This window comes from Heptranchias perlo, chromosome 8, assembly GCF_035084215.1.
Source record: "Heptranchias perlo isolate sHepPer1 chromosome 8, sHepPer1.hap1, whole genome shotgun sequence".
Lineage (NCBI taxonomy): Eukaryota > Metazoa > Chordata > Chondrichthyes > Hexanchiformes > Hexanchidae > Heptranchias > Heptranchias perlo.
Window position 1 is genome coordinate 89,718,484 of NC_090332.1, and position 13,487 is coordinate 89,731,970.

The following is a 13,487-nucleotide window of genomic DNA, read 5'->3' on the forward strand; positions in this document are numbered from 1 at the left end:
GGGTAATGTGCAGGTGTTGCGGGGGCAAACACAAAGCAGTTGGGTGACTGTGTGTCTTTTTCTTCAAAAACATCAGTTATTGAAGCACATTTTGGTCTGGAGCATTTTGACCAGTTTGCAGTTACTGTCACCAACCTCAGTCCGGAAAATTACTCATCTATGAAACTGGGGCCATGTAAGGCCAAGAAGCACGGAGGCTGTACCCATTCTTCAAACATTAAGTGGAACTAACAACAACAACTAGACTTTTCTATGAATATATATATATACATACATATATATATATCAAGAAGAATGTCTCACACTTGTTTATAATTTTTTTAAATTTAAGAGGTTGAGAACTGAGTTACGTTGTGTGTGATGGTTTGGAGACTACATGTGGAAGGGTGGGGGGGTTGCTTGGTCTGACTACACTGTGCCAAGGTGGCATGTCCTACCTTGCTAACCAGATGTAGCATTAAATGAGGAAACTGGCATGAATGGTTCCCGCTTGATCAACTAAGACACTTAACCTGTAGTCAGGTATATTTTTTTTTTAAAAGAGTGTGCTGGTAAACATGTACCACAACACAGTATTGCCATTACTGTGCGAAGCCAAAATAATGCTGGCTGTTAGTTGCAGCTCATTTCAGCAAACACACTGACTCTTATTTACTTAATTTCTAACTCTGGGTATCACCCAGCTCAGTTATAAAATAATGAATTTGGTTCCGACTAACCACTGATCTCTGAAGCAGTTATTGAGTCTTAAAAGCTATAACACTTGCCCCATTAAAATTGGTTTTAATGTAAAAACATTAGATTTTTTTTTAAAGAACAGTAGAAAAGCTTTTCTAGCTATTTTGGTTCCTTGAATAGAGTTCTCATTTTTAATTGTCAATACACTAAAGTTTGCTGTCTGATTACACTATCTAACAAAGCTCCCTGATTGCCTGGGCTCTATTCTTCACTCAGCAAAGTAGCAACCAGGGAGCTCAAAATATTAGTTCACTACATTTAACAGGTTGGCTGACATTTGGGTTCCTTGCATTCAGATAGCTCTTGGTATTCTGGCCATACGGTTTCACAAAACTAGTTGCTGACCTCTGCCTTTTTCGGTCCTTACTCTGCAGTGAAGCACATGGTGCAGATATCACAGGCTACTCAACCTTTGCCATAACTTAGTCATTGAGTTGATTTGGATATAAACCTGTCCTGGCCTAGGCAACTGTACTGAATGGGAATGGAATCCCATCCCAAGTTTTGACGGTTTCGTAGAATTGCAGGGAGAAAGTGGACGGGTCAATTTCAGCAGATTCAAGTTAACTTTTAAAAAGCACAAAGTGTCCTAGAAAATCAGGATTATTGAGGCCTTAAAAAATGTGCAGCTTATGGTCCCTCTGGCTATAAATTTCATGGGGGGAGGGGGGGGTGGGACATTTCCTTCAATATCTTAATAGCTCAGGTCATTGAGGGGAGTGAATAACCGTCAAGTAGAAAGCTTCTGCTTTGAAAGAATATTTTTCTAACCCAGCACAGGGAATAGCCATTTTTTTCAAATTTATTTGAAAAGCAGCAGCTGAGCAGCATTGTACAATCTGATACTTTATTTTAAGGCAGCTAGGGAACTGGTCTGTTGGAGGTGGTCACTTTTCTGTGCCATCTTGTGCAGTGTTAATTGCCAGTGCTTACATGCCCTTATCCTCCTTCCATTGCACACTAACATCAGTCTTAAAAGATAAACAGAACTTCCTTGCCAATAAATATGGGAGCTGCACACTGGTTTTCCGGCTTAGTGGAAACATTAGTCATTTCTTTCCACTATTCAAACTACATCTGCATTTTAAATAACTGAAGACTCCGTTACATATATGCAACACACAGGTCTTTTTTTAAACCCTACAAGTTTTACTGTTTGATCATTTTCATTGCGATTGGCAGAACTGATGTTCGATTTCAGTATATGATGCAAGTGAAATGTATAAAATTAACTGGGCATTGATCATAGTGTAAAAAGCATTACAATGGTGGCCCTAATCATAGCTGGATGTATCTCCTAATGCAAATGGGAACATTAGCCCAGCATTGTATGCACAGAGGAGATTTTCAAATCATGATTTCACTTATATTAAAATCGCTGTGAGGTCCTCGACTACATTGGAATACAAAGCACAAATATGGTCTTAAATCAACACTAATCTTTGTGGAGACTTTGTGATTGTCCAGCAGCTGACTGGTGTGACATGGGTAAGGTGCCTCTAAACCTGTTTCTGCAAAGGCACACAACATTCAGACTGCCACTGGTCTGTCTGTCTAGTGTAACATTTTTTTTATAGGCAGTTCTTGCCACACATACACAGACTGTAAATTTGTAAAATGTGGTGGTCAGTGAGGAATGGGGAACCTAGCTTGGTTTTTTTTGTACATAGTTCTCATCTGTCACCCACACTGATGTAGAACAGCGGTGGGAGGAATTCCAATCAGCTTTGCAATACAAAAGACAATTGTCAGAGAGAAAAAAAACAAATCAAATTTATTTTTGTATCTGTGGTAAGAAAGTTAACCAAAAGCTGTTGTTGATGCATAGTCTTCAACCTTAAAGGATTAAAAGAAAGTGCCTGAAACACAAACCCACTGTCTTGTATACTAAAAACCCTGTTGTATTGATTATTAGTTTTTTTACAATAAGCATTTTTACCTCTTGTGTAAAAAAGATATATCACGTGTCTGATGTACATTTTAGTTCTTAACTTCTATTTTTTTTATTGTCTTTAATATGTATGATCAGAATGTAGCCCTTGCTTTTCAAATGTACTATGTAAATATGAATACATCATTATCAAAACTACAAAATAATGGCCTGACCAGTACATAATTCTTCTACATTTATGTCATATCTTAAATATGTACCATGGCAGATCAGATGACAATAAAATGAAAGGAACATTGATGTTCAGAATGTTGTGGGTGGTGTTGGAACACTTCTTCCGAAGGAAATCTTAAAATAGTGAGATACTGTGTGAAATCCTTACTACTTCAGTCTGCATCATTGTCAAAACGAGGAAACAATGAATTTGTACAAGAACTTAAACTGCAGTTAGAGACTTGGGCATCCCCATTACAGGAAGGCTTTAAAAACAAAGGAAATGGTGCAGTGTCAGTTCACTAGGATGTGACTAATATTCTCTCCTTCCCTCACTACTCATTAACCCTCCTCTATACCAAGAACCCACTAAATCCCAAGACTCTGCTACTTTCCTCCCTCACTGCTGCCAAACTATTCACTGTTGCCCCAGTAACTGCTCCCACACCCTTACTGAATCCTTACAAAGCCCAGCATCTGTCTCCCAAATCAAGATACCTTCTTGCTTCCCAGGAGCAAAGCCATGGGAGATCAGCTAATATTAAAAACAACACATCTTGCATATAATTTTATTTCACTTTCCAGTCACATTTCAGCAAATTTCTTGTATACAAATTTTTTGCTGATTTGCTAATTCATTAATTCAACCATTTACAAATTGTCTGATTAGTCTTCTCCTTACAAATCAAATCACTCGAAACAAGTTTTGAAAATTAGCATGATTTTGTTAGTACATCTGGAAAGATTTTTCGTCTCAGCTTCATTTTGTTTATTTTCAAATCTTAAATCAAACTTTGTTCATTGAACAATGTATCTCTTCTTGGTGGAAAATTAGTGTCTGCACAGGCTATAATATCAGTTGATTTTTAGTGATTTGAAAATTTTAGTTGAATTTGAAACATTGAAATTCCACAGGTAATTGGCAAAAGAACCAGAGGGGAAATGAGAATTTTTTTACGTAGTGAGCTGTTACGATCTGGAATTCACTGCCAGAAAGGGCAGTGGAAGCAGATTCAATAATAACTTGCAAAAGGGAACTGGATAAATACTTGAAGGGGAAAAATTTGCAGGGCAATGGGGAAAGAGCAGGGGAGTGGGACTAATTGGATAGCTCTTTCAAAGAGCCGGTACTGGCACGATGGGCCGAATAGCCTCCTGTGCGGCATCATTCTATGAAACCTTTACACAATGTATCTTTTTTAAACTTCAGAAAGGAAGGATGTGTCAGACAGAGAAGCAGGGTGATTAAGACTCCAGTGGTTGAATTAATTATGCAGTTGTGTGTAAGGGAAAATGAGCTTTCACATTTAAACTAATGACCCCCATCAAACTCCAGGACCCCTGCCCAGTTGTTTCAAACCCCCAAGATAAGTGACAAGTAACATTCTTGCCTGGCAAGTGCCAGGCAATGACCATCTCCAACAAGGGAGAGTCTAACCACCTCCTTGACGTTCAATGGCATTACCATCGCCAAATCACCCCACCATCAACATCCTGTGGGTCACCATTGACCAGAAACTAAACTGGACCAGCCACATAAATACTGTGGCTATAACAGCAGGGCAGAGGCTGGGTATTCTGCAGTAAGTGACTTACCTGACTCCCCCAAAGCCTTTCCACCATCTACAAGGCACAATACCCACATTCCATGAATGAACTTTTTTTTAAAAAAACACTTAAACCCCAGGACATTTCCCCCAGTGTTGCCAACCTCTGCTCAGGAAGACATTTTGTTGTCGTCTGTTCCCGATGAGGCTGATGCTACAGTATGACGGCAAGAAGTTTGTTGTAGGATTGACCAATCTAACAGAGTTGGATAATCTCCCTACTTTTTTACATTCTGCAGAGCCCTGGTGTCTGACTGGCTCCTTGTCTTTTTTTTATTAAAAAAAATTAAGACCACATAAAGGTATTTCTTGTAACCAACAATTGTGCACAGTATCTCCAGTCTTGCATGAAATTATGATTTATTTTGCCTGGACTCTTGGTTTTGTAATGGAAGGTCTAAGAAGGAAAAGCTCTTGTGCTCTGCACTACCCTATAGAATAAATGTTAATTACCTTGTATGAAAGCAACAATCAGCTCATTGATTGCCTCATTGTCTAACAGTGGCTTCCAGCTATAGAACAGTTTTACATGAAACACTTTAAAAATCAGTGTATTGTTCCTTTATGTTGCAGCTCATTTATCAGTCTGGCATGTGGGTTCGTTTCAAAGGACACTGCTTATCAGTAGTATCCATAACTTTTACTCTGTGGGTGTATGTGCTCCTTTAATGATTCCGAGGCACAGAAATAAGTGCATATATTGTAATTAACTATTTCAATGCCTCTCTCTTTTTCTTGCCTCTCTCTAGCCTCATTTGTTTTCCAGGAAAAGTCCAAATACTTCTTTCTGGCCATACTGCATTAATTCTGTGTCCCCAACATTATGGATATTTTTCTTAATCCCCTGAGGCTTCCACTTTTGTGTCCCTCTGGGCTTGATATATGATCGTTTTCTGAAGCACTTCCCCAAAATAATCTCGAGGAGGAACCACCAAAAATAAGAGTTATTTCTCTGCTGGGGATTATATTAAATATGGGCAAGTGTTTATATTGATGTCGACACAATCAAAATGTGAAAAGCTCCAAAATTTGTGTCATACAGGAAAAGGATTTTCATTTACCAGACTGCACAGTTACTGTGTGGCAGGGATTCCATAGTTCCCAAAGTAAGGAAGTTATGATGAACCTTTATAAAACACTGGTTCGACCACAACTGGAGTATTGTGTCCAGTTCTGGGCACCGCACTTTAGGAAAGATGTGAAGGCCTTAGAGAGGGTGCAGAAGAGATTTACTAGAATGATTCCAGGGATGAGGGGCTTTAGTTACGTGGACAGACTGGAGAAGCTGGGGTTGTTCTCCTTGGAACAGAGAAGGTTGAGAGAGGTATTCAAAATCATGAAGGGTCTAGACAGAGTGGATAGAGAGAAACTGTTCCCATTGGCAGAAGGGTCAAGGACCAGAGGACATAGATTTAAGGTGATTGACAAAAGAACCAAAGGTGACATGAGGAAAAACTTTTTTATGCAGCGAGTGGTTATGATCTGGAATGCACTGCCTGAGGGGGTGGTGGAGGCAGATTCAATCATGGCCTTCAAAAGGGAACCGGATAAGTACTTGAAGGGAAAAAATTTGCAGGGCTACGGGAAAAGGACGGGGGAGTGGGACTAGCTGGATTGCTCGTGCATAGAGCCGGCACGGACTTGATGGGCTGAATGGCCTCCTTCCGTGCTGTGATCCTTTCTATGATTCTTTAATATTATCTGTTCTCCACTTGCCTGGAATGTCAGATGTGATTTTCTGAGGATCTGTTCTATAATGTGTTACTGTGCTGGACAGTTATTGCATAGGCCAATTTTAAACATGTATTCTTATGAGACCGCTTTTAAATTTAAATGTGTGTTACCTCACCTGTGTCAGATTTATTAGTCACATTGATTATCTAATATTAATAGTTTATCATGCCTGCTTCTCATCATTGTTGACTGTCATTGTTAACACCATCTCTTGTCAAAGGTTTCAAAGCAAATAGCACTCTCCCTCCAGCCCCCAATGCTTTGAAACAATGCAGTTTTTCCATCTTATCTATTGACCTTGCACTGTTATATTTCAGAAGCTGGCTGTCTTATGGACAATCTTCTAGGATGTGGGAAGAGACAAACATGTGGGCTGTTCCTGAAAGGGAGCTTTAACCCCTCAAAGGCGGAAAATGTGCTTATTTGCCGAATGGAGAACTATTACGTCTAGTTACAATTAATCTAACTTTTTGGAAAACTAGCAGTTAGAGATGTTGTGATGAGACCCAGATTTAGCATGTATCCGTTTTATAAAATAAATAAACCATCACTAGAATAATGGGGAAGGAATGGTTTTTCTGCAGCACAATTTGGATTTATGAAATTTATAAATGCGCTCTGCCACTTTTCATAAGTGTATGTGGAAAAAGATGAAGTACATATCAATAGTGCTAGAATTTAACTTTTTGGAACTCAAAACCTCACCTACAGCCTAAAACAACAGTTTCAGGAAGTGGTGATTTGCTTCTGTTCCCCTAACATGCTGGACACTAAACAAAAATCCATCTGTGATTTAAGAACAAATTTGTTTTTTAAGAAGTAGGAAAATAACTGCAGTATTTTTTAATTCTTATACAGAGATTGCTCTGATGTTTTCCTTCAAAGCATGTTACCAATCTCGGAAGGGCAGCCTGTGTATGTAATATCGTAATGCGCTTAGTAATGTAGTCTAAACATATCACAGGTAAACGCATAGTGATCAGTGTAACTTCTTAATTAAGTATAGAGTAGATGTCCTAATGATACAACAAGGAGGAATATAAAAGACAGAAGGAGGACATGAACAGTTAGCGGAATAGGCAGGCAAGTGGGAGATACAATTTAACATGGGGAAGTGTGAGGTAATGCATATTAGGAAGAAAAACAAGTACACACTCAATGGAAAGATGGTGAAGGTGTGAAGTGCAGGTAGATAAAGCCATGAAAAAGGCCAACAGCATTTTGGCTTTGTGAATAGGGGCATGGAGTACAGAGTAAATATATTCGTGCAAAACATTGATTCGGCCCCAGTGAGGGTACAGTGGGTATTAATAGTAAATGCAGAAAGACTATTTCATCTGTTTTTTGAATCAGTGACGAGGGATCATTAATTTAAAATTGACACTAAAAATGAGGAGAGAAATTGAGAAATGTCTTTACACAGAGGGTCGTTGGAGCGTGGGCAGCTTTGCCACAGGAAAGGGTTGAGGCAGAGACTATTGCATCTTTTAAGGAAAATTTAAGACTATGGGGAGGCAACAGGGCTGTGGGATTAGTATAGAGGCAGCACAGACACAAAGGGCCGAATGGCCTTATTCTGCGCTGTGAACTCCTATGCCTCTAAATTCAGTATCTTGGATTCAGCTAATATTTAGAGAGTTCACAGCAAATCTTATGTGTTTTCATGCTGGTAATATTTGAATTGGCAATTAGCAATTTGTAAGCATTGAATAAAGTCCTGACTAATCGTCAAGTGTAACTAGATTGTTAGTAAGTTGAGGGATTTGGATGTGGCTATAGAATAAGTAGGTTTTTTTTTGTTGGCTTTATGCATATCAGTACAATGTTGTAAAATTAACCCATAGCAGCATTTGTAAGAATAATGTAGCCCTTTGTTTTTCAAAGTTTGAATTGCATTAGTTTCTTTAATATTCCAGATAAAAAGAAGTCAATTAAAAATGGATGTGGTGCCTATTTATAACTGTCTTGTATATTTATTAAATAGTTCTTCCCAGGGCCAATTTTTTTGAGACTCTTTATTCAATGTTCATCCGTAAGCTTAGAAACACCAACAAAACACAGAGTTCTTTCAGTTGGAAGAGGAATGCAGAGCAGGATCCAATTCCACTCTGGCATTCTGTCAAGTGACAAATGTAGCAAGCACTTTTATATCAAAACATACATGATTTTTACAAGGAATGAAGCAGCAAAAGGATACGTTACATATTGTTTAGAATTTGGTTACTACAAAGAACTGAAACTCAAGCAGACGAAAAATTGTAGAACAGCCTTGCTGATGTGTTTTGTGTGCACATCTTTGATTTTTGGAGTGGTCCCACAATCTTACTAAAAATACCCAGAAGTTGGAGATTTTTGCCGATTATGTTAAATTATTGTATGTGGAAGTGTGGGCCAGCATTATGATTGTTTCTTGTCTTTTGCAGGTTATGTTTAAAATATATATTTAAAATAAAATTTGGCAAAATCACTACAAAACATTCACAAGGTATGGAAAGAGTAGTTTTAGCACCCGACATCTATTTAAGATGTGTGGAATGGGGAAAACTAAAGTTCTAAAGCAATTGAAACTCATTCTAAAACTTTGACAACCTTGAGCAAGGTGGAGGGTAACTTAATAGATGAGGCAGGTAAAGGGTGGAATCGACAGCTTTCGAGTAACACCCGTGACAAAAGCAATCCATTTTCAAAGCTCATTAACAGCAGCTTCCCTTGAATCTGTCAGTTTGTGTGAATAGTTTTTGAAAAGCTTGGATTTTAATGTGAACATAATTAAAATCGATTTAACTAATATATAACTTGGAGGAAAATCTATAGTTTTATTTAGAAAACTATGTTCTGTCCATGAGTTGAGGAGAATCTCATAGTCTGCATTACTATTTAAGGACACACAACTTGCATTTATATAGCACCTTTAACATAGTAAAACGTCCCAAGGCGCTTCACAGGAGCGATTATCAAACAAAAATTTGACACCGAGCCACATAAGGAGATATTAGGACAGGTGACCAAAAGCTTGGTCAAAGAGGGAGGTTTTAAGGAGCGTCTTAAAGGTGGAGAGAGAGGTGGAGAGGCGGAGAGGTTTAGGGAGGGAATTCCAGAGCTTAGGGTCTAGGCAGCACACTAACAAACATACTCAAAACCCATCAATTCCTCCTGGTTCTATAAAAGTAACTGTCTGCAATGCACAGTTGGTAGCGTTCTTGCCTCAGGGTCAGAAGATTCCAATTGCAAGAACCACATAAAGCCTTGATCTAGAGTAACCCTCCAGGGTGGTACAGAGGGCATGTTGTGTTGTCAAAGGTGGCACCCTTTGGATAAGATGTCCCTTCTGGTCTGATGGACATTAAAGAAGCCGTGACACTATCCTAAGAAGAACAAGGAATTCTCCTGCCTTCTTAAATCAATACTATCAAAAAACAAATGAACAGATCGTTCATCTCATTGCTGCTTGATGGATACCTGCTACATTCCTCTACATGAGTTGCTGCACTCCATAAAATAATCTGAGACCTTCACCCATGTGTTGAGGTGTATATATAAATGCACAAACTATTACTTTGTATAAGTTGGTGCTACAAGTTCCACAGTTTATTCTGGCATTTTCCTTTTTTGACTTGGCAATGATAAAAGCATGGGTATAAATATCTAGCAAGTTAGAATAATCCACCCGGTAGGTTTCCCTTGAAAGAGTAAGTTAAAGATACATTCAAGATTTTTTTTCCAACAAGTTATGATGAAAATAAAATTGAAGGGCCAAGATGGTGGTTCTTGCATAAAACAGCAAGTTGACACAATGAGGTTTGTTAACATATTTCAAAGAGATAATTGGCAGTGACTAGGGTTGCCATCCTTCCAGAGTCTCCCAAATTGAGGACTGATCTCCTGGGCACTGCTGTGGGCAACCAGAGAGAAACAATGTGCCAGCTCGACCACTGACCCCCGCTGATCTTCTTCTCCGGCTCCTTCCCAAGTATTTGTTCCCAGAGTCAGCGCACAGCCTCTCCGCTCCACTCTCACAATAGAGCAGATTCAGCTGAGTGAAGCATCCAGCGTCACCATTGCAATCTCGCTGTTTTTGGTATTAGAAAGGGCTTCAGCGACAGGGAGGGAGTTCAGCTGGATCTAGGAAGAAACACTAAAGTTGCATTGTCTTGTGTTGGACATGCAACATGCTGATTAAGAAAATAGTCCTGGATAGATTCAAAGCGCCCCTCCACAAACCTTTGTCTTACTCGTGTATGGGCGTGCACAGTGAATGTTGAAACGTACATGATTGGGGAGCACATCACTTGCTCCTGATCTTTCTTAGAGTCTGCAGTTGTCATTGGATGATGATTAAAAGTGGGAACCTGTGTTGATCTTTTTTTACCTACTCCTTTGTATATTAAGCTGAGACAAACTGAGATCAGCTAGCTCAGTACAGATCATAGACCAAAGACCAAAGCTTGGACCTTCCTGACTGTATGACTCAATTCCATATTGGGTTGTGTGTTTACTCACTCAGAAATCTGGATCTGGTTATTTGAATGTATCTGATTTTATACTTTCACCATAATACACACCTCATTACACATGCTAAACATTAAGGTCCCAGATTCTGCGCTGCAGCAAAGTAGGCATGTGCTATCAGCATCCTTGGAAATTGTACTTTCATTAAGAATATAGGAACATAAATTAGAAACAAGAAAATAGCATTTAGCCATTAATTCAATTCCCTCAAGAGACCATGGTCAATTTGCCTTCTACCCGACCCATTCGAACTTCAGAGGGAAGTGACCAGAAAAATACTCCAAGATCAACTTCTGTGAAATTTCTCCCCTGCTGCCAAATATAATTGAGTTAACTCCAAAATAATAATCCAACCGTACAAGCCATAATATCCCTCTGACTAATTGCATTCCATGGATGATGCATCCACGTTCCCAATAGCATAAAGAGTATTTAATCAGCTTCCAATCCTCGTAATCTTCAATTCCATTACTATTGAGGCGAATAGCATAGATGTATATAAGGGGAAGCTAGATAAGCACATGAGGGAGAAAGGAATGGAAGGGTATCCTGATAGGGTGAGATGAAGTAGGGAGGGAGGAGGCTCATGCCAGTAAAGACTAGTTGGGCAGAATGGCCTGTTTCTGTGCTGTAGTCTTGATGTAACTTGATGTAAACATTCTGGAGGGGGAGGGTGAACAGCCAGTAGTCATGGTCCATATTGGTACCAACGACATAGGTAAAAAAAGGGATGAGGTCCTGCAAGGTGAATTTAAGGAGTTAGGAGATAAATTAAAAAGCAGGACCTCAAAGGTTGTGATCTCAGGATTACTACCAGTGCCACGTGCTAGTGAGTATAGGAACAGGAGAATAGACAGGGTGAATGCGTGGCTGCAGGGATGGTGTAGGAGGGAGGGATTTAGATTCCTGGGACATTGGGACCGGGTCTGGGGAAGGTGGGACCTGTACAAGCGTGACGGGTTACACCCGAGCAGGACCGGGACCAATGTCCTCGCGGGGGTGTTTGCTAGTGCTGTTGGGGAAGGTTTAAACTAGAGTGGCAGGGGGATGGGAAGCTGAGCGGGGAGTCAGAAGGGAGTAAAGTTGAGAGCAGCAAGAGAGGGGAAGACACAGGGGAAATTTACGATACAAATAGTACAAACAGTTGTTCAAGAACAAGTGAAAGGGAAAAGCGTAGAGCAGCAGAAAGAAAGTGTACTTTAGGCACGACAGATAAAGTAAAAACTAGAAGGCGTAAGGCGATTAACCCAGCATCAAAGCTGAAGGTCAGGCCAGGGTGTGTGGCCCAACTAAGAGTTCTATATACAAATGCACAGAGTATAAGGAATAAATTAAATGAACTACAGGTTCAAATTCAAATTGGAGGGTATGACATGATAGCTATTTCTGAGACATGGCTGCAGGATGGTCAGGATTGGGAACTAAATATACCAGGTTATAAGGTCTACAGGAGAGATAGGGAAAATGGAAGAGGGGGAGGAGTAGCCTTAATGATTAGAGATGAAATCACTTCAATGATAAAGGAGGATATAACGAGAGGTAAGCAGCCAACAGAGACCTTATGGGTTGAATTGAGAAATAGGAAAGGATCTAAGACTATAGTGGGAGTTGTGAATAGGACCCCTGGCAGCAGCTCTGAAGTGCTAGATTGTATAAATGCAGAGATTAGACAAGCGTGTAACAAAGGCATGGTGGTCTTAATGGGGGACTTTAACCTTCACATAGATTGGGAAAAGCAGACTAGCAACTGTCAGAAAGGTAGTGAATTTCTTGAGTGTGTCCGGGATAGTTTTCTACAGCAGTATGTCCTAGAGGCAACAAGGGGGCAAGCCATACTGGATTTAGTAATGAGTAATGAACCAGATTTACTCTGTGCGTGAACATCTATCCAATAGTGATCATAACATGATCGAGTTCAATGTGGTGTTTGAAAGGGAAAAAAGTGAATCAGCTGCTAAGATTCTAGACTTGGGCAAGGCCGACTTCAATGGGATGAGACAGAGACTGTCCACAGTAAACTGGGCAAATCTGTTAATGGGTAAAACGGCTGATGATCAGTGGGAAATGTTTAAAGAAACATTTAACGTGATACAGAATCAGTTTATACCCCTGAGGGGCAAGAACTCTACTTGCCAAAAAAAAAGCCATGGACAACTAAAGAGGTAAGGGACAGTATAAGACATAAGGAAAGGGCATATAAAAAGGCAAAAAATGGCACAGATCCTGGCGAATGGGAAAGATACAAAGATCAACAAAGGGTCACAAAACAGATAGTAAGAGCTATAAGAAGAGAGTATGAAAAGAAACTTGCAAGGGATATCAAAACCAATACAAAGAACTTTTATAGTTATGTTAGGAAAAAGAGGGTGGTCAGGAGCAGTGTTGGCCGCTTAAAAACTGAAAGTGAGGATATTGTCATTGACAATGGGGAAATGGCGGACATGTTGAACAATTACTTTGCGTCAGTATTTACAGTCGAAAAAGAGGATAGCATGCTGGAAATCCCAAGAAAACTAATATTGAATCGGGGACAGGGACTCGATAAAATTAACATAAGTAAAGCAACAGTAATGAAGAAAATAATAGCACTAAAGAGTGACAAATCCCCAGGACCAGATGGTTTCCATCCCAGGGTTTTAAAGGAAGTAGGTGAGCACATTGCAGATGCCCTAACTATAATCTTTCAAAGTTCTCTAGATTCAGGAACTGTCCCTCTAGATTGGAAAATTGCACGTCACTCCGCTTTTTAAGAAAGGAGAGAGAGGGAAACCGGGGAATTATAGACCAGTTAGCCT

The 13,487-nt window shown here is 39.7% G+C and overlaps 1 protein-coding gene across 1 annotated transcript in view; it reads left to right on the plus strand.

Annotated features, from left to right (window-relative positions):
• Positions 1-2,929, plus strand: part of LOC137324792 (sprouty-related, EVH1 domain-containing protein 2-like) — a 103,288-nt gene extending 100,359 nt beyond the window's left edge. Inside the window, exon 6 of the mRNA XM_067989497.1 lies at positions 1-2,929. This exon is cut by the window's left edge and continues 613 nt beyond it. Within this exon, the coding sequence (XP_067845598.1) occupies positions 1-47 (47 nt within the window). The 3' untranslated portion in view covers positions 48-2,929.
• The last annotated feature ends 10,558 nt before the right edge of the window (positions 2,930-13,487 follow it).